General features: G+C 42.9%; 1 protein-coding gene across 3 annotated transcripts in view; it reads right to left on the bottom strand.

The window, feature by feature from the left end:
- RGS10 (regulator of G protein signaling 10) overlaps positions 1 to 27,540 on the bottom strand; it is a 138,470-nt gene that overhangs the window by 21,236 nt on the left and 89,694 nt on the right. For all 3 annotated transcript variants that reach the window (XM_085602885.1, XM_085602899.1, XM_085602891.1), the window contains exons 3-4: positions 9,441 to 9,527; positions 5,546 to 5,689 (exon numbers count right to left, since the gene is read on the bottom strand). In XM_085602885.1, the coding sequence (XP_085459011.1) occupies positions 5,546 to 5,689; positions 9,441 to 9,527 (231 nt within the window). The remainder of the gene's footprint in view (positions 1 to 5,545; positions 5,690 to 9,440; positions 9,528 to 27,540) is intronic.

Here is a 27,540-nt window from a genome sequence, read left to right as displayed (position 1 = left end):
CACTCATCGTTTATTCCCAGCTACTTTTGGGACCAGAACCAACTGATATAAGTTGTTATAGGATGTTCCTGACACTGTACATCCGTTTGCGCTCTGAAGTAAGCACTTTCTGAAACTCCTGAAGAAATACATATTAAACTAACCTGCTATTAGTTATTACCAGTGCTTAATTTGAGCTGGTGGTTTCCAGTGCTCAGCACCGGCACTTAATTGTCAACACCGGCACTTTTGACAGTCTGTCACAAGGTTGCACTCTCTGGCTAATTTAGGGATGACCACAACAACAGTTAATTTTTAATTCAATAGGCATCAGAAATGACGTTTCCCTGCCACTCAAGCCATTCTTATAGCTTTTTGGGCCTGAAATAGTCCAAAGTGTCACACTTGTAGGAGTATGATGGCTAGTAGTTGTGTTGATACGATTTTTGGCAGCATGGCGGGGCAGTGTCCGCCTGACAAGAGCCCAGGCAGTTATTTGTTAACAAATTAAGTACAGGTTATTACAGGTACCTGATGATACCAGAAATAAACTGATACCTTTTCCGACTACTTCCGTCATTCACACTAACCTGATATTATTACAAGTTACTGCTGATATAATCACTCGTGATATGATAGCAAAATACCAGAAACTATACTGACTCTGACGTCAGAAGGAACTTAAAAGCAGTTATTACAAGTCTCTGCTATTTTCGTAAGTAGTCTTGCATATTACCTGCAAGGTTCTATTGGGTGACAAAGCTATAGTGTCGTATAACTGGCTACATCACATAGTAGAGGTAACTTGATATTAATTATAGCTGCTACGTCTAACATCAGATGCCATAAACTGCTACTTCTGAATCGCAAAGCTTCTTCTGGTATCACACTCTTACCTTGGCCTGCTGAGATCTCCTCTGAATCAAGATATGAAAAAGACAAAATCATACTACACACTATAATAGAGACTTCAGGAAAGGCATCAGAACCACAAACAGGCACTATTCCACACACAATCTAGCAGAATTCCGCAATCCAAAGTGCCAAAACAGAAACACCACAATTACATGTGTTCTATGACAAATTCTCCATGGAATTGATCTCAACAATTAAAAGAACAGACAGTGACCTCAAGCATAGCACAGCTAACACCCTCAACACATGACTCAACCACCAAAGAAAGAGATAAAAGAACTCCACTTTTACTTCTAAGACCCTTTCAGAAAAACATGAAAACATTTGTGCAATGTTATCATAGCAAGCAGACCCTCAGGAAAAAACATCCCCAAAATCTTTTAAGATATTTCTTTACACAGACTGCACTGGGGAGGTAGGTCGAAAGCTTCCTCAACAAGTCCTCAGCACTAGGTTCTTTCTCAATTGAGTTCAAAACCTTCTAAATTAGACCACCCCTCAAAAAGAAAAACCTCGATCCATCCAACACTGCAGACTATAGACCACTATCGAATGACCCCTTCCTAGGAAAAAATATTTGGAAGAGCAGTATTGTCTCAACTTTCCAGGTTCATGGAGGAATATCTAAATTAGGCGTCCCCTGGGAGTACTAATAGAAATTACAACTTCCACAAGATTCCTTCATAGACAACACAACCATTCATCAATCCACTATTCCACATTCACTCTAGGGTAACACTGTAAATACCAATAGTCTACGTGTTGGCACAAAAACTTACAGTTGATGCACAGATATGCTGACTTTATTAAAATTGTAATACAAAATTAAATCTATAGTCAACTAAGTTTCCATACACTGTAAGGGTAATATATTATTCGTTTGTTTTGGCAGTTCTGAGAGGGCCACAAAAATAAAAGGACCCTAAGAACAAACGAACAAATACGAAAGTAAGTTACTAGTTATGCCCTTAAGTTACTATTGTGTATTGATGCAATACTCTTTAAAAAAAAAATTATAAATTTTAAAGTTACTATTGTGTGTATAAACTTATAACGCAAGAAATAGTGGATATCGCGTGTCTTTTTAATTGTGTAGATTGGAATCAAGGATTCGTGTTTTTTAAAGGAAACAACCGTGCAAGAAGGGATTCCAGCTAATGGTCAGCCTTCACTAGTTGACCGTAAGTGGGTGAAACTTAGTTTTTAGTACCCATCTATATAACTAGAACTTTAGATACATTGTGGGTTCTTTTAAAATAATTCAAGCTTTCTTGATATAGGTAAATAAAGAATGGTGAGCGTATTTTAGAATTGGGCATGAAGAAACAAAGCCCAAATACATAACAAAGTTTTCTCTCTATAAAGCACATATTAGTAAGTAGGATTTTATTAATATAACCATGTTTGACCATATAATAGATAATATTAATTAGAAGGTGAGGTAACCCACTGAATTAAAAAAACACTATTGTTGTGTCCTCTTTATGTGGTCTTACAATAGGTAAAACAAATTCCGGTTCGTCGATGCGAACAGTTGGATCCATGTATCAGTGATCAACTAGTGCCTTAATTATAAAGAACAATGAATTATAGGTAAGCGCTGCATTATATAATAATGGTAGAATTGTGTATATATAGAAGTGATTGAGAGAACACATCGGTGTGGAACAAAGGAGCAGAGTATATGACATGAATGTAATAAGGGCACTGTGGGTACTAAGAAGTTTGATATGTTGGTATCACAAGCTGTATAGTTTATGTTTTTTTCTTTTGTCTTGAAAAGATTATTAGGATTTTGTGCCATGTTGTTTTTACTGCTAATAATGCTTTTTATTTTTATGATGTTAGTATCAGCATTGATGTAAGATTTGACTGTAGTACTTATTGATTCATTGTATATTTGTATTGTAGATGTTTTAATCGCCGAGAGTACTATTCCATGTAGTCTTGATAAAGAAGGTCCAACTATTACTAAACCTTCGAAACGCGTCGACGCCTGTTCACCATTAACTCACCGCTCTCAATTCACCCCAAATGCTGATGAATTTTGAAACATTGGGGTGTCTTTGTACAGTCTTTGGTAGTGGTTTTGGTACCCAATGACAAAAAATGAATGTCTTTATCATCTCTCGTGCTGTGTCCCTAACGATAATTTTGTGAAATTGTTGTTTTTAGTGTCTAACATTTGTTTTTCAGATGAAAGGTTTTGTAAAAGGGCGCCTTGAGAGAGATAACATTCGCTCTTTCTGTCATATTTTAGAAAAAGCTTGCCTTTCTTTACTGCCAACTGTGGCGATTGCTCTGGAAGCCGAAAAGGCATTTGACAAAGTGTCTTGGTCTTTTTTAACTTGGGTGACTCCTTCATTAATATGGTTTTGGAGCTCTATGCGAATCCCAAAGCAAACATTAGGATTAATGGCACCACATCCTCATATTTCAACCAAAACCAAGGTACAAGACAAGGGGTGTCCTTTTTCACCCTTACTCTTTTTACTTACTATTGACTCCTTACTTAAATAGCCTAATGTGTATCCTGGTATTGAAAGTCTCAAATTTGTATATATAACAGCAGCATAAGCTAATGACATCCTTATTTTTTCGGAGTCGAATCTGTACGTTCTCGGAGGTCTCGGTTATACCTTAAATAAGGACAAAACAGAAGCAGTTCCCTCGATTCCTCTCTGTCTTCCTTCCCTATTAGGCGATTCAGGTCTCAAGTGGTAATCTACACATCTTAAATATTTGGGGATCTGGTTCTGTAAAAATCTCACTGACATTACTTTTTAACGAATCACACACTATCGTCAAGGTTAGGGATCTCCTAAACAACTGTTCACCCAATTATATTTCCTGGTGAGGTTGGCTCCAAATACGATAGTAAATTTCTTGTCATCCATGCTCCCTCTTACACTTTCCCCCTTTTTTCCAGTAATTGTATAAACTCACCTCCAGGTTTCTTTGGAGTGATAAGAGAGCGAGGATCTCCTACAAATACCTCAGAAAGACAGTGTCACGAAGGAGATGCAGTCTTCCGAACTGGAACTTTGTACCATTCACCTTTTTAGCTGTCCAAGGCACTCTCTGGTTTCTTCCAGATTCTTAAAACACCCCACCATGGATACATATTGAACATAAGATTTGTTCCCCTTCTGGCACATCCTCCTTTATTACAATGTTGAAATTTACCCCCCACATTACCACCGCATTCTTACCGGTACTGCAAGTGCACTGAAACTGATAGACAAACGCTTCCCAGAATCCATCAATAACTCAAGATGGGCGTCTTTTTGGCTTAATCTTAAAGTTAACGACCTTTGCAACTGTGTGGGCCTCTAAAGGCGTCAGGTTAATAAGAGACCTCTATGATAATAGCAATGAATCACTCTCCTTTTCAGCCCGAGCTAGGAAGTTCAACCTCTCCAATTTGGACTGCTACAGTTTTCTAAAAATAAAGGTTAAACTCTCCAACCTTAATCTCTCTAAAACAATTGACTCTACTTACGTATCTTGCCCATTGGCAACGCTCTGGTCATGTAGCCTCCAAAATCTAGAAGTTCCTCTCTGACTCTCAGCCTTCACAAGACTCAATTACTTGCACCAAAAAGGCAAACCACTTTGAGAGGGGGATTTTTGAACGCATTTCTCCTGACTCCTGGCATAAGATTGCCAAATTCTCCTTCTGCAATAAAATTGTCCCATCTCTTATTCAATCTAAATTCTTTGCATGGGTCTTTTCCCTAAGCCTTCGTAACGACGGCTATGAAGCAGATATCCCCCCGCCCTCCCCCACCTCCTGTCCTCCTCTTCTACCTCTGTTCATGGTTGACATTTCTTGGTATACAGGCGATTCAAATGATGTCGTATTCTTTTGAACTGTACTGATCTATTAAATCCTGTTCAGACAAATTATGATACCCTTATGCCTACAGTGTGCATACTCTTCTGAATATACTGAAGGCACTGTTTAGATTATCACCCTTCTGAACCTGGATTGTTCTCATAAATTCAATGATGATCCGCATCGTTATAGCTATTGTATGTAAACCAATGACATTTCATGTGTAATCTGCACATATTACCCTTTGATTGTATCACCATATTGTCTGATTGTATGCCTTTTTTCTTAAATTAGTAAAATACTTTGAAATGAAGCTTTTGTCACACATATAGAGTAGATACAAAACAAGCAGCAGTTGTGCAATCTTCCCTCACACACTGAACAGTCATCACAGATATCATCAGTGCAAGTTTCACTCACACACAGGAGGCAGACGCAGATCAAACAGCCATGCACATTTTCCTCTCAAGGACAGAAGAGGCATAGCACAAGCAACAGCTATATAAACTTCCTTCAGACATGATTCAGGTGCATAAGAGACAGGAGCTATGCAGGCATCCCTCCTATGCACAGAAGAGCTACAACCAGGGCCAGATCAACCTAAGAAGAGCAAATACCAGGCAGCTCATTCATCCAGACCAGGGTAGTTGACAGGCACGAACAAGGCAAGTCTCGTTCAATCAAAGCAGATACAGTCCAGGCACCAGTAGGGCAAGCCAGCTACAACACTGACAGTTGTTAAGATGTTAAATTGCTGGATCGTCAAACGTTTATCACAGATGTGTTGGATAATGGATTCTTCCTTAGCCTTACCTGCTCCTGGAGTTTTTGGAACATTAAAGGGTGTGGCTCTTCCAGGATTGTATCACTCATACGCGACTGGCCCTCAACGTTCACCTGCGCCGAAGCCTTGTTACTGAGAAATGTCCCATAGATCAGCTTTGCCTTTTCGTGCATCTGAAAGACAGGGTATGGAGCCATGTGTCAGGAGACTGGCATGCATGACAGAGCGTGGAAGAAAAGACGAAAGAGACAGCTAGAAGGAAGCTTTAGAGTATCTCGGGAGCCATGTGTCAGGAGACTGGCCGGCAGGACAGAGCGTGGAAGAAAAGCGGCAAGAGACGGTTAGAAGGAAGGTTTAGCGTATCTCGGGAGCCATGTGTCAGGAGACTGGCTGGCAGGACAGAGCGTGGAAGAAAAGCGGAAAGAGACGGCTAGAAGGAAGGTTTAGGGTATCTCTGGAGCCATGTGTCAGGAAACTGGCAATACAGGACAGAGCGTGGAAGAAAAGCGGAAAGAGGCGGCTAGAAGGAAGGTTTAGGGTATCTCTGGAGCCATGTGTCAGGAGACTGGCCGGCAGGACAGAGCGTGGAAGAAAAGCGGAAAGAGACGGCTAGAAGGAAGGTTTAGCGTATTTCTGGAGCCATGTGTCAGGAAACTGGCAATACAGGACAGAGCGTGGAAGAAAAGACGAAAGAGATGGCTAGAAGGAAGCTTTAGAGTATCTCGGGAGCCATGCGTCAGGAGACTGGCCGGCAGGACAGAGCGTGGAAGAAAAGCGGAAAGAGACGGTTAGAAGGAAGGTTTAGGGCATCTCTGGAGCCATGTGTCAGGAGACTGGCCGGCAGGACAGAGCGTGGAAGAAAAGCGGAAAGAGACGGCTAGAAGGAAGGTTTAGGGTATCTCTGGAGCCATGTGTCAGGAAACTGGCAATACAGGACAGAGCGTGGAAGAAAAGCGGAAAGAGACGGCTAGAAGGAAGCTTTAGAGTATCTCGGGAGCCATGTGTCAGGAGACTGGCATGCAGGACAGAGCGTTGAAGAAAAGACGAAAGAGACGGCTAGAAGGAAGCTTTAGAGTATCTCTGGAGCCATGCGTCAGGAGACTGGCCGGCAGGACAGAGCGTGGAAGAAAAGCGGAAAGAGACGGTTAGAAGGAAGGTTTAGGGTATCTCTGGAGCCATGTGTCAGGAGACTGGCAATACAGGACAGAGCATGGAAGAAAAGCCGAAAGAGACAGCTAGAAGGAAGCTTTAGAGTATCTCGGGAGCCATGTGTCAGGAGACTGGCCGGCAGGACAGAGCATGGAAGAAAAGCGGAAAGAGACGGCTAGAAGGAAGCTTTAGAGTATCTCTGAGTCAAGGTGATCGCAAAGAGTCATCTCATCATCAGGGCTGCGAGAGCTGGAGTGGCCTCCAGAGAAGTAGGATATGCCTGGATAAGACAGTACCTTGAACACCTTTGGGGATCACAGCAGAATCAATCTCATGTCAGGGGTGCCTGATGTATGGCTTCCTGTGCCCCAGCCTTACTTACATTTCAAAGGCATTGGTCTTCAGGGAAATGACTCCATTACCCCTGAGATGATTCTGCCTTAACCCCTTCAGTGCCCGCCCCTTTCCCCGCCCAGTGCCGGCCGTTGCATTAGCGGGCGGGGTCTATGACGAGCTGGACTCGTCATGGGCACAGCGCCACCGCGGCCCATGACGAGTCCAGCTCGTCATGGGCACTGAAGGGGTTAATAGCGATTTTAGTGAACAATACGTCACATTTGAAGGTGCCCTAAGTACAATTTCTGAAACAACTTTAGGCATTGCAGCACAACTAAAGGCTTGCCGAATCTCTGAAATGTGCAACTGCTGAGCATGCTGACCGGCCCCTGTTCCTGGTGTGAGTTAGCAGACTTGCTTGGAATTGTGCCCATCTCTCTCTCTTTCCTTGGGGCCTATCTGTGGGTACCTACCTTATGCCACAGACTTAAGCTATACCTCACTGAGGAGGCCTGAGTCAACAGACTGGTTTTGGTTTGCTCGTGTCCCCGTCTGGAGGGGACTCTGCCTGCCAGTGCAGGCTGGACTGTTTCTGTTGGAGCAGAACCAAAACCTATTTGCATATGGCTGGTGTTTGTCTAGAAAGGCTCAGTAGGTAACACAAGTATGGTCTGTAACGTGGCCCGAGCCATTGATTAAGAGTAATTCAATCACTCCATCACGTTGTTGTTTGCCCCTAATTAAGACCATCGTTCTTCACTGGCAAGTAAACAATAGACTGTTTCTCCTCTTTCCCATAACAGGCGATTGTAGAGGTTAGTGTCCCTGAGCCCTTTCCATTTTCTCTCGAAGCTGGTGAGCACATTTTTACCAAACTGTCTAAACCATATGAGACAAAGATGGTTTTGCTAACATGTAAACCAGTCAGTGCCCCCATTTAAACAGGGTTAGAACTGCTGTTGTTGGTGACCAATTGGTGTTGTGCTGACCTTAACCAATCACAGCAGTGCTTCATTCTGGCCCTCTGTTTAACCTTATCAGAAGTCATCTCGTGTTGTGATTGGACAGATCCCAGCACTGCCTCGATATTGGAAATATGTATATCTGAAACTGTTAGGGGTGAATCCGTGTTCTAGTCACACTGATCAAAGCAGTGCCCCCATGTTGTACATAAGGTCCTATGATAATGTGAGATGATTGTTGCTCACAACTGAGGGATTTGGGTCGGGCTACACTCTTGATTTTGCCATTAATAAATTTAACTAATAAGCAACTGACGCGCGTGTGTATTTTCATCGCCTTATTGAACTATCCTAAAGTTCCTGCCTTTGGGTGTCATTTAGTTGCCTGGGCGTTCTAGATTGATTTGGCCAAAGTTTTTCCCAAATAGAATTGGATACATGAAAAGAGAAGACAGTTGAGTCCAATATATTTAAAGACAGGGTTTGATCTGAAGACTAATGAATAACATTTTTAAAAGAGATGGTGATTGTTAGCGTCACCGCAGATACCAAGTCTCTGCTGAAACATTGATCATACAGTCATTCCTACATGTCAGGGTCAGTGTCTTGCCAAGAAAGCCTGTAGACACAGAGGAGGACAGTGGAAATAAATACGTAAAGGTCTCATTTCTAAATACAGCTTAAAAAATGGAGAACGAATCCCCACTGAGAAGCAGAGTCATGATGAGAGGTAAATTATTACGTTAGCTAAACCATGGGCTTAAATTCCCTGTGTCTGAATCCACATTTCATAATTGTAAGGCAGATTGAGTGATTACCACGGAGCTGAGTGACAATAAAACCATTGTTTAGACGTCAAATGACAACTCGGTTTGTTTCGTGTGCTCTTTAAATGGGCAATGCTGATAATAGTGATATTTAGCCTGGTATTAAAAATAGGGTGCTGCAAAGGTAAGGGGTCGGTTATGTGGTACGCGGTGCCGACACAAGCTTTCTGAGCAGCCCCTTTCAAGTCTGGGTTTTCACAGCACTGATATCTCACATACCTTTTGCTAACAATATACACAGAGTGAGCTTTGGGCTGCGTTTTTCACCGTGGACTTTTTTCAGTCAGCCTCTTTCAACCAATGGCTTGAAACTTTGTCAGTCATATCTTGGCTCAGTCCCATGGCGAAATACTAATCACCAAATGCTAATTGCTGTTAAAGTGTATCCTTTCACCTTCACTTAAGGGTGCACATTGAATTGCACGAGGGACTACTTTACAACTACGACCCTCTACCTGCTCCTGTTAGCTCCCTCCTATGTGTCTTGCCCTAATGTGATAATGCTGCTTACACTAGCACATTAAACCCAGACCTTTTGGCTTTATCAAATCTTGCTGTTTCTGTGACCACATGCATTCTTTCCTCTTCCCATCCCTGCCTCTACGTGTCGGACCCCTCTTCGCGCGCGGGCAGACAGCCCCGTTTGTTACCTGCTTCCTGTCCTGTATTTTTTTGAACTCCTCGCAGGCTAGCCAAAACAGCACGTTCTCCTCGCTGAATTCCTTCTTCAAGAACTCCTGCAAAGGCAGAAAAAAAGAGGTGAGTTCAAGGTCGGTGCCAGGACTCCCTGGGGGCGTCCAGGGAAAAGAACCGTGTCTGGAATATCTGTCCCACAGCCATTACCACAGACAGAACGTCAGAGCCTGATGAAGGGCGAGCGTGAGACTGGGGGCCCTTGTGTGAAGGAGAGACCGGAAACAGGAAGGATGCACGCGCCCGTGGCCCGTCGCAGATCCTCAAATGCCCACAGTCTACACCCCATTTTTACTTGACCCCAGACACCAGTGGTTACAAGCGAATTACGTACAGTGCACACCAGTGCAGACAGCTGCGAATAAGCAAAATAGAGCCACCCCTGTCAAGTTCAAGTTCTTTATTCAAGTGTTTAGTCATTTAAAACCATTACACTAAAATACATACATTAAATATTTTGGGGAAAAAAGTTATTTTACAGCACTTTAAAAATAAAAAAACCTGGACAGTTGTGCCAGATAGTTTAAAAAAAATATATACTTTGTGTATCAGGCTCGTCTCTCCTGAGGCAGAGCATAATCAATCAGTCTTTAATACATTTTGGTAGAGTTGCATGGCCATCAAGCTTAAGTAAAAAGAAAACATTTTTTTTTATGAAAGCAACTTGCTGATAAAACCATCAATAAATCATTTATAAAAGTCTAAAAACCTTTGGTTCTTGCAACTCGCTTTTTTTATGAGTGCAATAATCCTATATTAAATAGAGACCACATTTGCTATGAAGTGATAGTGGACTCCTGTCTAGGTAAGGCCTCGATACCTGTTAATTATTGTAATTGTTCATTGAATTTCTTTAAAACTATGATGACACATTTTCCTTTGTAGCTGGTGTCATCCCAGGATGTCTTCTATGTGGAAGTGCAAGTGCCTTGATCAAGCTGGGATTTTGAGATAGACGTTGCTGTGATGACTGGCTCATCACTAAGATGCGGGTGATCTTGAATGCTCTACAGTGATCTGATCCCCCTTATAATGATTTTATATTATTTACCCTTAGTTTGTTCTATTGATTGAAGGTTCACTTTTAAAATGTTTACCCCCTGTAAACAAAGGGGATAGAAGAGCCACCTAACCAAGTTAACTTGCCTACAGGATTGAGGTTTCAATTTTATCAAAATTGCTTTCGGGCATGCGCAAAAAATGTGAGTTAAAGTTTCTTGTATTTACACAATCAACATTCTTGGTTTGCGACCGTTCCTTCCAAGTGGGGATAAGATCTTTTGTTTCCCACATGCCAAAACGGAATTGCATAAACTGGATTTTTGTGGACAATGAGAAGTGAACTGAGAGATATTCCTAGGGCAGCAATTGTTTGTATGAATTGATCACTGTCCAGGCGTGTCGTCTTTGTGTGAGGGTATTCTTGTCTGTTAAATGAGATAAATATTTGCTTGTGGCCTTTCTTGCTTGATAAAAAGCCAATTTCCAGATGCTCGCACTCCAGGCTTCTTGTGCACCTAGCTCCTCTATGGCCTGATTTAGGTGGACCCCAAGATCCTTTTTTATGATCTGTTTTTGCTCCTCGGTTTCCTGCCAGCACAAGTTATTGATAGATCCTCTTTCAGATGCACCCAGTCTCCAACATAGTTTGATATATGCACTTTTACATTGAAATGTTTGGTTTAACAATCCGAACTCCAGGCGCTCTTGGGTTGGGGAGGTTGATTTCGGAATGCTAAACACAGATTCATATACTCTTGTTTGTATCTTGTTTAGGTTGTCTGCTTCGCGACTTTGTAACGTTTCCATGCCATATGTCACTGTTGGCATTAATTGAGCATGCATTACGGTTAGCAGATGGCCTAGTGACGGGCAGCTCAGTTTCTTTTTTAATAATTAAAAGCCGTAGGTTAACGATTGAGATTTTGCCTGCATTGTTTCTAAATGCTGTTTAACATTCATTTGATGCTCTACGTTTAATCCCACATAGTTATATGTATCGGCTACCTCAACTTTTTTACCTTCCAAGAACCAAGATTGTAACTTGTATTTAGAGTCTACCAACCATACCACTTTGGTTTTTTTCAGATTTAGTTCTAGCCCTTGTTTATCCATGTAACTTGTTAAGGCCTTCCTGCTGCATTGAAGTCCTATTGGTGTTTGGCTTAGTACAGCAATGTCATCTGCATATTAAAGACATCCTACTTCCTCTTGAGCCAAGGTTGGCGGGTGGCAGTTATGCCAGATATAAGTTAAACCAGCATGGTGCTAAAACACACCCCTGTTTTAGACAATTTTTTGGGTCAATTTTGTTTGTAGCACGAGTGCCATCTCCAATTTTAACCTGGGCCCATGTACCTGAATATATCTCTATGATTGCCCTCAATAAGCTATTTGGGAGGCCCCATTTGGTTATTTTTTGCCATAGGCACCAGAGGCACTCAATCAAATGCAGACTTAAGGTCTACAAAGCAGGCAAAAAGCTGAGTTTTCCTGTTTTTGACCTTTTCTGCTAGAAGTGCTGATGCTGTTAGATTTGTTAGTGTCCCCAATGTCGGCCCTAAACCTGGTTTGCATTCGAGGTAAAAGCTTGTTGTCTTCTATCCATTACATTAGGTGCTCAAGTAAAGAAGAAGCGTAGAGCTTTGACTCTATGTCTATTAGTGCTATGAGCCTATAGTTTGTTGGTATTGTCGGATTTCCGCTTTTAAAAATTTTGGGAAAATGCTGCCTTACTAGGATTCTGGGATGCGATTCATGTGATATATCTCATTAAAAAATGGTGTGAAATAATTGGCCCAGTAGATTACGTTTCCTTTAAACAGAGCATTGGGGATTCCATTTGGGCCTGTTGCGTCTTCTGATTTTAACTTCTTTAAGATTTTTGTCAATTGTTCTATATCTACTGCTGGAAACAGATTTTTCTTACAGTGAGTTGTTTTAATGTTATCCCTTTTGCCGTCATTGCCATCAGTCTGTCTTACTAAAGCTAGACCTGTACTTGTTTTGGATTCTCCATCTGCCCTGTTCCACTTCTCTTCGGTCTCTGGCTCTGCATACATTTCGTGGACGTGTGTTTCTCATGTGGCTGCAGTAATCACTGCGTTTTGTTGTCTGGTCTGCCCGAATGGCAATCCATTTATCAACTGCCAAAATATTTTGCTGATTTATCAGCTGGCAACATTTTTTACTGTAGCAACCCCCGTCATCCAGTCTATGCATATATCGAACGTGCAGGGTGTATTTCACTGGAACAGAGTTCAGCAGCCAACAGACAATTGTGCAAACTGAAAAAATCAGTGTATCCTATGTATAATGATAATATAGTATTTATTTCCATTGTTAACGGAGTTGATGGACATCACAACATATTTAAGGCTGTGGCTCTCGTGAGCCATGGCCCTTCAGCGGCATACATGATTATTGCCATTGTGTTTTTTCCTGTGTCTGAAACTTATTTGACCAAAACAAGGTAGCAAATAGTTTCATTCATGCAGCAAGGGAAACTTACATTGCAGAGGGCTCTCGGCTATTTACAAAGTTGTTTACCTGTATGTAGTTACTATAACATGCAGTCTGCGGTTTTCTATATGTAAATCTTGCTGTACTGTAGCAATAACATGGACATTGGCCTTTGCACGCTTGTAATAAATGTGTGAACATGTATTTATAGTACAGCTGTTCTAACGAACATATTATTGCGCCATATTTATTTTCATGGGCGTGGCGTAAATATTTACATACATGTATTTTTTATATTTATATATGTTTGAGTTCTTACAACAGACTTTGATAAGGGGAAGTTCATATATCCCTGTAATACCTTGTTACAGATGAATTCTGCCCTCGCAGTGCCTTCTGTCAGAGATGACACAGTGCTTTAAGCATCTCCCACTGAACAGAGTTACTGCCTCTTAAACATGTAACGGAGCAGGAATGCCTCTTCTGGAATTCCTTTCATGTGGCCTTTCTCTGAGAGTCTGCAGCCAACACTGATAAGGCCGCTCACTGCCTGTTCCTGATTCTTCTGAGAGCAAAGCTGGAGTTCAACGCCGGAAAGACAAATGTCTTTTTAAAAAAAAAAATAAACACATTCATGCATCTTTGAAACTAACCTACGTGTAGTTGTTGCCGCCATTTTACTGCCCGCTTCTCATCGGTATATCGGTTCGGTTTATTTACTGTAGATCACCCACCTTTGTTCTACTCATCTATGAGGCAAAGCATTTCGGGTAGAGGGAAGCAGGACCACTGCTACTAAGAAGGGCAGAGCAGGTTTTAGAGGTGCCTCTTACCAGAAAATAAAAGGATATTGCACGACACCTCTGACTTCCGTGACCTTCTAAGGGAGTTAAGCCTTGTTGCAGCCGTCCTCAGTGACGTGCAATGTCGTGTATTCCCCTCCTGAGCTTCCCCGGTTTCATTAAAATATTGTCCGCCTTGAGAAGTATAAATGAATGAAAATGACTGCACTGCCTGCCACCTGCATAGAAGACTACTGTGGTTTACTCACTACATTTTTACTGTTAGAAGTCTGGAGGGAGGAGATGCTTGGCAAAGGGTACATTAGCTGCTACTCTAGGGGGAAAAGCTAGGGGCCAGATGTACAATAACACTGGGCACAAAAACTGATCAGAATTTGCGACCTGAAGTTTGCAGAGGAGCTATATTCTAAGAAATAGGTTGGTTTGTAAAATGTCGAATTGGAGTGGGTCACAATCCAACCTCCCTCATTAATATTCATAATGTGGGTCATAAATTGCGAAACACTCTGATTGGCCCCAATCGCAGAGCTGGTGACCTGCAAGGGTCAGTAGGCCACCATGTCTGTGATTGTCTTTCAATAAAATATATATTTTGTAACCATCCTGTTTTCCTTAAAAGAGAGAGGACTGCCTTTAGCGTGAAAAAAACCCACTGCCTACTCCCCCTAAAGCTGCTACAATGATTCCCAAAGGTGACCCCTTCTCCTTTCAGTAACAGGTCCATGGTTTGCCACTGGAATTACAATTGTAAACCTATGATACATACCTTGCTAGTTCGCAATTTTGAAGGCATTCTCTGAACCGCCTATTTCAACGTTGCCATTCGATATTGGTTTCTAAACCCAATTTGTGATTCGGCAAAAGTTTTCTGAATCACAAAATAGGGTTAATAGGGATGATTTTGTGACAAACTGTGGAATTCAGGGTTTGCACCAACGAAATCACTTTGCACTTAAGGCCCTAGGTTATTATCTTTGGAAGCAGAACGTTGGAGTTTACTTTTTGTTTCAATACCTTATGGGTAGGGCTCCCATTTTTCCGTTTTTATCGATTTTTACAGATAAACACAGAAAGAAAACATTTATTATCGTATCTGTATTTACTTTTAAAAGTGGATAAAAACGGAAATTGGGTTGCTTTTTGGGTAATTCTAAACTGTGTCTCCCATGACTTCCAAGCCAATAGTTGTGTGGGTTCATAGGAAAGGGGGTAAAAAATAAAGGCATTTTAGTAAAGAGGATTTAACAGTAATAGATATACACAGGGGTGAAACTGAAATGTGCTTGTTTATAAATAAGTATATTGATTTAACGTAAGCGGGTGTTCACAGCACTGAAACCTGGCAGGCATTCAAACATGAGTGCATATTTATCGGTTAAATAAATGTGGATATGTACTATTTTCAGCTTAATTTTTTCCCAAAGACCAAAATAAATGTGGATAAATACAGATAAAATTAGCAAAAAAGAAATATGGATAAATACAGATGGAAATGTCAATAAATAAATACCATAAAACTGGGAGCCCTACTTATGGGTACATAGCGATAGTAGCGAATTTAGCCCCATAGTTAGGTCTAGAGGAAAACTTCAGTTATAACAACCGGAAGTATGTATAGTAGCCGAACTTTGGAATAACGTCCCTCAATCACTCCATATGTCTTATGTCACTACTAGGAGCCCAGTGTCATATAATTGCTGATCCGTAGGGTACTAGTTGGACGATATAAATACGTTTTAAAGTGAGCAGCAATTGTAAAGTTTGAAATAAGGTCAAGGCCCATTAGGGGTTTGGGATGGGGGGCATCATTATTTCCCAGCGCTTTTTCAGGGCACTGCACTCATGCTACCATATTTATTTATTATTTTTCGAGAAATCCTTCTCTGTTTATTAATGATGAAGCGTCTAACATTGCTATTACCTACCAGTAGGTGGTGCCAGATGCTGTGAGTTTGCTGACCCTGGCCCTGCTGAAAACTCGGACATGCCGGCTTGTAGCCAGGGCAGTGGCGGCTGCTCCATTAGAGCGTTGGAGCGCCTTCCACTGCTTTCTCGCAGTGCGAGCAGCAGAAAATAAAATTGTATTTTAAATACCATTTTATTTTCTGCTTCTTGTGCTGCGAGAAAGCAGAAGGCAGGAGTATGCCTGGTTGGGGGCGGACGGGAGGGTATGCCTGGTTCGGGGCAGGCGGGTGGGCGGGTCGGGTAGGAGTGGCTTGCACCAGTCTGAGCGCCCTGACTGCTTGGTCGGCACTGGGGCCCACCAAAGCAGTCATGCGCACTCTACATTTTTTATATGTAGGATGCATGCAGCCTACATAGAGAAAATGGCCTCCATACAGGTGCAGTCCGGGACTCCACACCAATCACAACGCTGCCATTGCAGCGTTGTGATTGGCTTACAGGAGGGGAGAGAGCGTGCCTGTTCCTGTCCAGGAGCAGAGGCGGCGCGGGACCCGGTTACTGCCAGTCAGGTACGTTTTTGAAAGTTTTTTTTTACCCTCGTGTATTGCCAGCCACGACTGCCTGGCACAGCCTGGCCTCCCGCTGCTGCCAGACGCCTCCCAGATCCCGTTACCAATCTGCATTAAGTTTATTGATTTGATTAGCCAAATTACTGTGCTCTATTGGTTTTCCCCTGACGGCCGGAGTCTGCCTCGTGCGATGCCTCGTTTCACAGAGATGCGTCTGCTGCCCAGGTCCTTATGGCTGAGAAATGGCCTGTCCCGACCAATGTTCTCAGCACCTCGTAGGGAGAAGGCCCCGTGCTGTGGTGCCAGGCGCCTCGAGCACCAGGAAGGGCTGTGGTTACTTCACAGTTAAAGAACACTCTCTGGGGCACGTACAGCACACAACAGATGTATTTATTCCTGGATGTATTTATGGGTTTCATCTAGCACCACTTCTAACCTTTCGGTTATTTCTGAGCGCTTGTGGGCCTGTGGCATTTCCAAAGAAGTGCCAGTGCTGTGGTGCCACGGCCCTTGAATTACAAGGACTGCTGTGGTGCTAGATCTTAACTGCACACTTTACACACAAGATGTGTTACTGCAAAATCTGACTGGGTGTTGTCTTCCACGGAGCCTCGAGGCCACGTGCTGCTGAAAAATCTCTGCAGCGCATGCACAACAAGCAAGACCTGGTGCTGGGGATTACCGAAGGCCCTGCTCTACAGCTCTGTCAAATCAGCTGGAAACAAAGAACGTGCGTCTCATTCATTGCCAGGCCCCTTTAAGAATTCACACAAGACCACCTTCACAGGCCCAAGTGACTACATGTTAGCACACCTGTGGTGACTTCTCTCCTCGTTGTTTATAATTTCTTTTCACAAATGGACTGAAATGTATGCTCTTCCCTAGTGATATACAACCCCATGGACCACGTGTTTGAACTTCAGAAGGATTAGTGACCCTACATTCGAATCAGTGACTGCTAGTTATAAGCTGATCTCAGCAGCGAACGCTTAACCCACTGCACTACCCTTGCACGGATTCACATTGGTATGTTTGTAAAAGAAATGCCCCCGCGTACTGACGTACCAGAAGCATTGTCTGCTTCCCACAGCCAGTGCCCTGTGCATGGCACACTTGAGGCTATTATGGCTTCCCATTTCATAAGGTGCTGTTCCGGGGGCCCTCTGCACATCTAAGGCTATCTAGAGACAATGTTTTCAATCCAGTAATACTCTCTGAATATGCAGCCTCTCTCTTGTACACTCGGTTGTACAGTTAAGTCCAGTCTCACTGCTAACTGTATGTGATGTACTTAAATCAACCGGTGATGGTCTGTCTAATGTGTGCTGTTTGGTGGTGTGCATATGCAACTCAGATTCTAATTGGCACGCATGTGTTTTCAACATATTACCCAAATATATGGCATATCTTTGCAGTGCTGGGTGAGTGCACAGTGTTCTGTTCATCGTGTTGTGCATTTCACTATTCAAATTATATTTCCCCTGATGATGTCATATATGAAATCATCAGCGATTTCTCTAGTGATAGTTAACACAAAGTGACATTGAAAAAGTTGGAGAAAGTTCTGAAAACAGGAGTGAACTGTAGATACAGACGCCTCGTGGCCGTGCACCCTTTACTATATATGTATACACACATGCACACACCCACACCCACACACACCACTCACTCCTCAGTTTAAATGATTTATAAATTGGATGGTTGACTTAAACTAATTTTCAAAATGTAAATACAAAGAACTGTTTTATCTCTGCACTATAAATTAAGTTAATTATCTGATATCTGTTTTACCATGACATTCCCTCTGCGTGATGCCTGCTTTGTTTGCACGTTTCACTGCCCAGTCAATGAATGTATTTATTGTATAGTTAAAACCATTACAAGTGTATCAGTGTGTTCGAAAGTTAATATGGGCAAATGATAACATCAGCATATGCAAAGATTGTCCTCTATAGCTCATACATATTGGCAATTTCTTAAATGATAAATAATTCAATCGTATTGCTTTATTAACCTTCCTACTTCCTCAAATTTGCTTGAAGATGCACCATTTATCCACTCTTTTTTCAAAATATTCTCAGGGGGAGAACCACCCCCGAACCCCCCGTAGGTTGTTTGGGCTCACTCGCCACGCTCGCTCACTGCAGTGCAGTACAATCATTTTACGCCTCACCACTTTCAAATGTCACCAGCTGCCACTGGCCAGGGGTAATTGTTTTGATGGGATTGGTCCTATGAAACAACTACACCAGTGGTTCCCAAACATTTTGAAACCACGACCCACTTTTTAGAAAAATAAACGTTCACGACCCACCTTTACTGGACATGAGGCGAGCGATTTTTTAATGTAACTAAAGTAGCATGTGGTAGCGCATTGTCATTTACAGACAGCATATTTTCTTTGGAAATATCGACTACATTTGTACAGGGATACAGTTTTACTGCTAAAACGCTATAGCACACAAATGATAATGTGTGGAAATCGTGTTTCTTTGAATATTTATCATTTGTGCGTCACCCAGTAATAGTCTTGATTTATTTTTATCCAATTAAAATATGTTTCTCATACACTTGAGAATTAAAAAAAAAGTGCTTCTTATTTGTATTCCTAACTGCTGGATACATACAATTCATTTACAGGTATTTACATTTTCTTGTGTATTGCAAAAAACGACATCCTACAATGTCACATAATTCACTTTTAAAAATATATATTTTGGTGTGCTTGTGTCACCCTCCTGTCTCAGTGTAAGTGGCCTTGTATGAGTTTCATTGCCCATGTCCAAGACCCTCTGTCCCCGTATTCCAGTATCAGTGCTGCTGTGTCAGCCTCCTAATGCCAGTGTCAGTCAAAATGTGTCTGTCAGGGTGCCCATATCAGTGTCTAAATGTCATTGTCTCTGCATCAGTGTTAGTGTCTCCATATGCACCTGCCCCTTTGCCAGATTCACTGTCGTGGTAACAATATCCCCATTATAATGTCTGTTAAGTGCAGTTGTCCCGAAGTCAGTGTATCATTGTATCTCAGACTGTATTAAGTGGCAGCCTTTTTTCCCAATGCCTGTGCTTATGTTATCTGTATTGCTATCCCTGTGTTCTTGTATCAATACGTCCATATAAGTGCCCCTGTCTCAGTATCCCAGTGTTAGTATCCCTGTGTCAGAATCCCCCACCATCAGTATTTATGAACAAGTGTTGGTGCCCCAGTGTCTGTGCCCCCTGGCCCATTGTTGGTGTTCATGTTGGTGCTCTAGTGCCAGCGACCCAGTGCCCTGCTGCCGTGATGGTGCCCTTGTGTTGTGTCACTTCATTGTGTTGGTATCAGTATCCATGTTTCATTGCATCTCTGTGGAAGCGTCCCAGTGGTGGTGCCCTTGTGTCTGTGGCTTATCATTAGTGTTTGTGGACTTGGCAGTGTTTCTTGGTCATTGTTGGTGTGAGTGCATATGTGTTAGTGTCCTCCCCCATCAGCATTCCAATATCTGTGTTAGTGTACCCATTTACCTGTGTCCCAGTGGCATTGCCCTGGTGTCAGTGTCCCAGCCTCATTGTCCCCATGTCCGGTTTACAGTTTGACTGTCCTTATGCCAATGTCAGTATCACAGTATCAATGTCCCCATGTTAGTGTCAGTATCTCTGCCCCATTGTCTTCTACCAGTGTCAATGCCTATGTGCGCAGGCAGCATTGTTGTAATGGTAGCCTTTAGCAATGTTGCTGTATCCAATGCCCATGTTAGTGTTCCAGTGTCAATATCAATGACTGTGACACTGTGTCATTGTCTCCACATAAGTGTCCTTATGTCGGTAAATCCCAGTGTCAGTGTCTCTGTGTCAGTTACCACAAGTCAGCACCCAGGATTGTGCCTCCCGGGTCCGTGTGCTTGTGCTAGTGTTCCTTTGTTGTGTGACAGTCCTAGTTTTCAGCTATGAAAAGACTACAACGGAGTCATATCTCTGCTGCACGACTACTCCTACTAATTCTACTCCCCTGCCTTAAGGGCCCTCCCTACATTGATTACCGGTTGCTGGCAGATCCACATTCAAGCTGCTTTGTATCACTCACAAAGCAATACATAGAACAGGACCACTTTTCTTAAGGGAATAAAATCACCAAATACATTCAACTAAGGACCCTCCGCTCCAAATTGGCACCTTGCTTCCCACCAAACAAGAAAAAAACCATAGGTAGCACGTCCTTCTCTATTCAAGCTGCCAAACTATGGAACTCATTACCCCTAAACATAAGATCCACGGATAACTAACGTTTCTTCAGAAGAATACTCAGGGGTTGTCTTTTCCCCACATAATCATGATACTCAAATACAAGTGTACAGCATAGCTCCCTGTATATAAACATTTCTTTTGATTATATGTATGTATCTAGATATGTGTATTTCTTTGTATACATTTGTATAATAATTATGCTTTTTAAATATATAGTGATTCTTTAGGTCTGCTTAACAAATGTACATATTACTTATGGTTAAAATATGCATATTAGTCTATGCTTAACATGTATATAGACCACTGCATAGTTTTCGTATAAATTATTTGATTAGATGTTTATGGTTCTCCATTTATTTATGTATCACAATATATAAATATTATCATAACTATTTATCTACAGTTCCTTCACTATTGAAATATTTAAAAAATATTTAATAAAAAGCACAAATAAATTAGCTTGATGTTCAGCCACACTTGAGTCTGAGTTTATTAAATGCAACTTAAATCTTAATATATTACCTTCCTTATACATGCATATTCTCCATGTACTTATGTATCTATTTATATTTTACTTTACTCCTACTGTAAAATAAAATGTAAAGAAAATAAACAATTTGAGTCTCTCCGATGCACTACCCCATGTTTCACCCTATACCTCTCTCAATATATCCTCTACCTCCAGTCTCTGACTCATCCCAAACCTTATTATACTACTATGATCTCCAATTTAACCCATTCTAGACTCTACCCTCCTATATCCCTCCTTGGAATCACCCCAAACCTCATTTTCAGCCCTTCTACAGCTGGACCAATGTCACTTAGCATCAATGGACCAACACACTCTGCATCATCTAGACCATTGTCCCCACAGACCTGAACCAGGCAGTAGAGAACTTCAACACCTGCATTACGAGTGCCATTGACCAAATCACTCCCATCAAACCGGCCATAACGCACAGATCCACCAAACAAGCCCGTTGGAACACCCTGGAACATAGCATAGCAATACGCAGATACAAACAACTGGAAAGAAAGTGGTGAACAAGCAAGAACAAAATGTACCAAACCACCTTCAAGTGGGCACTCAACAACTAACACCGACAGCTCAAAGCCGTGAAAAAGGAAACCCATGATGCACCGGATTGAGACCCGCGTCAACCAAACCAAGGAACTCTTCACCATTGTCAGAGAGTTCACCTGCCCGCCAGCCACCAAAAACTGGATCCCATCCTCACAGGAACTCTGTGATGCCCTCGCTGACCACTTCCACAACAAGACAGCAACCATCTACAGAAACTTTCATCTCCAACCCACCGACCTCCTCAAAATACAATCAACCACTGCCTCCGACCACCCGCTCACCACATAGGAACAGCTCAGCTCCTCGCACCAAACACAAACACTCTAATGAACTCCATCCACTCGGCAGCACCCACCGACTCTTGCCCCCACCAACTTTTCAACCTCGGAGGAGACAAGATCAGCATCCAGCTTACCAACACCCTTAACACCTCCATCACCAAAGCCACCTTTCCCGACATCTGGAAACACGCATCAGACGGCTCCTCAAGAAACCCTCTGCAGACCCCAGCGAGCACCAGACCTACAGTCGCATCTCACTGCTTCCCGTTTCCCGCCAAAGTACCAGAGAAGGCCATCAATCTTCAACTCATCAAACACCTGGAGAGAAACAACCTGCTGGACCCTTCCCAATCAGGATTCAGTGCCAGTCATTGCACCAAGACAGCCCTGCTCTCCGCAACAGGCAACATACGCACCCTACTCAACAAAGGAGAATCAGCCGCCCTTATCCTACTTGACCTCTCTGCAGCCTTCAACACCGTCTCCCACCACACACTCATCGATCGACTGCACCAGACTGAAATCACAAATGACACGCTGAAATGGATGGCTTCCTTTCACATGGGGCGCAACCAGAGAATCAATCTCCTTCCCTTCACCTCTCAACCCAAGCATACCATCTGTGGCGTCCCTCAAGGCTAATCTCAGTCCAATCCTTTTCAACATCTACATGACACCGCTCACGGACATCGTCAGAACCCACAACATCAACATAGTCTCCTACCCTGATGACACCCAGCTTGTCTTCTTGCTCTCAGCGGACCCCACAGGACAAATACCAACTTCCACAACTGCATAAAAAATGTCTCAACCTGGATGAAGAACAACTGCTTGAAGCTCAACATGGACAAAACTGAAGTACTGATCTTTGGGAGATGCACCTCCCTCTGGAACGACTCCTGGTGGCCATAGGAACTCAGACCCAACCCCACTCCGAAAGACCATGGCCGCAACCTCAGCACCATCCTGCACACCAAACTCTCCATAAAACGTCAGGTCAATACTGTCTCCTCAGCCGGCTTACACACTCTCTGCATGCTCCGCAAAGTCTTCAAGTGGCTCCCTATCAGCACCAGAAAAACTGTGACGCAGGCCTCATCACCAGCCAGCTGGACTACAGCAATGTACTCTATGCAGGCACCACCATCGAATTCATGAGGAGACTACAGACAATCCAGAATGCAACAGCCAGACTGCTCCTCAACCTGCCAAAGAGGATGCACATTGCCCAGCACCTGAGAGACCTCCACAGGCTCTCCATCCAGAAAAGATGCCAATTCAAGCTTCTGACCCATGCCAACAAAGCCCTCTATGACCAAGGACCCGCTTACATGAAGCCTGAATTTCCCCCTACCTCCCAGGAACCTCCGCTCTGCTCACCTTGCCCTTACATAGGTACCACGCATCTGCCACTGCTGCACCGGAGAATGCTCCTTCTACCTCCTTGTCGCAAAGTCCTGGAACACCCTTCCCCTTCCCCTCCACCTCCGCACCTCACCCCGCACACTCACTTCAGGAAGGGACGCAAGACCTCCCACTTCGACTGACTCTGCAGCACACCAGCTGGGTACCCTCACAGGTGTTAAGCAGTGCTTTATAAGTACCGTATTATTATGTTTCAAACAACACTTTCTAAATTCTCCCCTCATGTATCCATTTCTAGAGACTCTTTCCTCCTCCATCCCTCCTTTAATAATCCCAGACCTCCTATTACTACTATGGTCTCCCAATAAACACTTTCTAGACTCTTCCCTCTTCTATCCATGCAATATCCTTTTCAATCCAACTAACAGACACCCATGTCCGCCGCTCAAATTAACTCATATTTCCCTATACTAATTCACCACTAATCCTTTTTGGGTTCCAGAGTAGCGTGCTACTTGCCAAAAAAGCACTTTGACGCCTCGTCAGGTGTAGTAAGCACTATATAGATACAATATCATTTACTGTTATAATGCCCCTATGTCTGCTCCCAACTCTCAATAGGCACATCATTATTCTACTTTTGTGTCCCCTGAGGCAGTGTCTTTGTGTCATTGTCCCTCTGTTGTGCCCCTTAGTCCTGGATTTCTCATTTAATTGCCCCACTAAAAATGTGCCCCTTGTCTGTGTCTCTGTATCCATGTTGAGGCCTCATGTCAGCATTCCAGAGTCACTGTCCCCATGTCACTATTGTTGCTCCTGTTTAGTGCCGCGCTTGATTTACCTGTTTCAGTGCTTAGTGACACTGCCCATTTGCCAGTGCCCATAGCAGTGTCTTCTTGTTAGTGCCCAAGTGTCAGTGCCACTTTCTCACTATGCCCACATCAATGTCCCATGTAAGTTTTGATGGTGCTTTGGCAGTGTGCCAGTGATAAGGTTTGCATCCCTTTGTCAGTGCCCCTGTGCCAGTGTCCTGTGTCACTTTTCTGGTATCAGTGTGGGTCCCTGTGTCACTCTACCCAGTTTAGTATCAAGCATGATTTCATTGTTTCGCTTGTAGACAACTTTAACCTTAATAAGTTCACTTCTAAGTACTAACGGGGTGGCACAGCCCTGAGTGTAAATATGAATGGATGATCTGGTCATCTAAAAACAGAGCAGAGGTGTTGATTTTTGGATGATCCACAAGTTGAAAAACGATGTGGAATAAGATTTTGGGGATGATTTAGATCTTGGCGGATGGATTACTCCATTACAACAGTGACGGATATCCCATCCACTGAAATATAAATTCTATTATGTCCTATGGGATTTATATTTTTGCAGACGGGATATTCGTCACTGTTGTGAAGGAGCAACCCATCCACCAAGATATAAATCAGGCCCCTAGTTTAAGAGATACACCCACTTCAAATAAGGTAGAATTGACAAGTTAAACACGCATTTGACTAATGCATACATTACAGTGGCTCATGCAGCATCATGATTACCCCTTTGTAGGTGACCGTGCAAGAGTAGTTTCACTCATCATTTGGAAATTAAATAAATTGTTTAACGTGTGTTTCACGATGCAGTCTAAGTTTCTCTTGCATGCTGAACCTATTGAGATGCGAAGGAAGTGTTAACAAGAGCTAAGCTTTTGTTTTGAAAATAGCCTCTTCACCTGCCAGCCCTGTCTGCAACTTGTTCTAATTAGGTGAAGCCAAGTATGAATATGGGGGGCCCGGCACTGTCTTCCAACTATTCCGCTTCAAGGGCTGGACTGGCCGTAGCGGGTACTGGGCATTTCCCCGGTGGGCCGGAGGAGTGGAGGCCAGTTTTGTGCCCGGGGGCTTGTTTTACAGCAGTGCTGCAATATCGGCCCTTGTAAGAAAAATGGGAGCAGTGGTTCTTCTGCACACTCCACCCCTCCCCCCCCCCCCCCCCCACTCCCAGGGCCGGTCGAGCAGCAACCTGCCAGGGTTGGTCCTGTTCCTCTTGCCCCCACATAGCTAGGTCCTGCTGAAATGCCTGATATGATCAGAGAGAGGTACGTTAATATTTGCTTCTTGAGAGCTAGAGAAAAAGAATGTAATGTATGTAACATGATGTATGTCCTGTCCCTCTTAAATAAACTAATAAAAAGGAATGGGAAACCTTGATTGCATGACGGATGCTTGAACAATTGGTTCTCGAGATGTCAGCCTTCTAACACATTAACTATTTGTACATTTTTATGTATTCGCCAAATGTTCTGTTGCATATTCTGTAATATGAGATAGCCAGGGGCATAGCTACGCGGGCTGAAGAGTGTCTGTGGTGTTGCCCTTCCCTATAAATGTATTTTCTTTTAGTCACTTGGGTACAGGGACTCTCGCTGGTGTCGGTGTTGGATTTCACCTTGGATGGGAAGCACTGGAGACACAGAGGCTTGTCTCTCAGAATCTGGAAGTAATTATTTAATGGGAACTCTCCCCTCTACAGAGCCATACACAAAAATATACAACACACATGCTGTGAGAACGTGGTTTATTAGTTGTGGTGGTTGGTTGTTCCACCACAAGTAATAAAGTTACTATCTTGTTAGGTCAAGTCAAAGGTTTCAGTAATTTAAACTTGAGTTCAACCCCTTGTAGCTGTGGCACAGAGCAGACTTGCTTCACTTAGAGAAAATGTGTAAAGCATTTAAAAGTATCAAAACAGTAAAAACACAATTGAAATCTCAAAATAATAAAACAAATCCCACTCCAATTTATAAAAAGAGAGACAAATGTAATAAACAAGATGACTCCTAGAAATAAATATCCACTAACGGGACCACAGATGTGAATTTTTTAAAGACGTAAGTGACAATAGCACCAAAAAGTGCAAAGTGCCAATAGTAGTCAATGACTGTGGTAGATCAAGACCTAGGTGCAATTTGAGGCAGACCACGATAGTGCACAGTTCAGATGCTCCATGATCTGGAAGTAAGGAAGTTTGAAAAGGTTTCTAAGTCCCAATCTGTAAAGGGACTTTGTCGTTTTGTGAGGAAGAACTCTTCTCCACGGAGATGAAAACTGAAATTCAATCCAACGCGTGGAACTGATGGTCAGATACTTTTCATGGCTGTTAAGCAAAAGTTTTGAAAAAGTTCACAAACTTCGGGGCATATTTACAATGTAGTGTTGGAGCTTCGCATTCGACTTGTCGGCTTAACACCCCGCTCCCCCAGAATGCAGCACACATAAGAGTTGCAACGTGTCATTTTTTTTTTTAAAGGAAGGGACGTTCCAATCAATGGCGTTTTGCTGTTTCTATGTGTGCTGCAAAATGCATCACACATAGAAACAGCAAAAACAAGGAGAAATAAAGCATTTCTCTTTGTTTTGCCAGGGTAAGACCAGCTTTTCCCTAGGCTTAATTTTGGCGCTGCCCGATATTTACGCCACCCTTGTAAATATGGGAAAGCGTCCAAATCAATAGGTGTTGCGGTGGAATGCCTACTGCAACACCCATTGCCCTCTCTATTCACACTAAATATACCGTTAAAGGGGGGCCTTATTTATGGGTTAACGCTGGCTTGTAAATAAGGCAAAGCCCATATCTCTACCACAACGTCACTAAAAGTGATGTTCTGGTGGCGATAGGGGCTTGTAAATATGCCCCTTCATTTGGTGCCGAAACAACCGCAGGAGTACACTTTCAAGGTCCCCAGGATTTCAGGGAGTGCTTAGAGATTCTCAGACTATCATGCAGAGGGCAACAGCAAAGTCCAGTCCGCGTCCAGCTGCCACGGTTTGCTGGAATTCTTCAGAGAAATGTCATCTTCAGCTTTTTTTTATGTTCCTGGAGCAACCCATGGGAACAGCCTTATGATTCTTGGAGATCTTTCTGTTATTGATGTTCAGGCATTCTCAGGTTCTTCTCGCAGGTCACAGATGCCAAGTGCAGCAGGTTCAGTCTGCCTGGTATTCTAACGCACTTCCAGCAGTGTTCGGGTGAAGTTCCTTGGTGCGCCACATTTATGCGAAGCAAAGCTAGTGGTTGCGGGTGACTCATGGGTACTCTAACCAATGGGGTAAAAGTTTCCAGGGGCACCCCTACTTATTTTGTTCATTAGTTTGTTTGCTTTACTGAAAATACGGTCACAATGTGGTGTACTAGAACATTTGCAAGATACCTAAAGGCTTCAGCACATTAAACTTGGGCTCTGAGGACTGGGTCTGTGTGGGGGTCTTAGGGAAATTGGCATGCCTCTCCCCACTTCTAACACTAAAATCCAGTTAAAAAAGTTACTGTACCGACAACCAACCTAGAGACAGAAGTCTGGTAGGACAAACGCAGGT

This window comes from Triturus cristatus, chromosome 1_2 (assembly GCF_964204655.1).
Source record: "Triturus cristatus chromosome 1_2, aTriCri1.1, whole genome shotgun sequence".
Taxonomy (NCBI): domain Eukaryota; kingdom Metazoa; phylum Chordata; class Amphibia; order Caudata; family Salamandridae; genus Triturus; species Triturus cristatus.
Note: the sequence above shows the minus strand (reverse complement) of the source record. Positions and strands in the feature narration are given on the sequence as shown.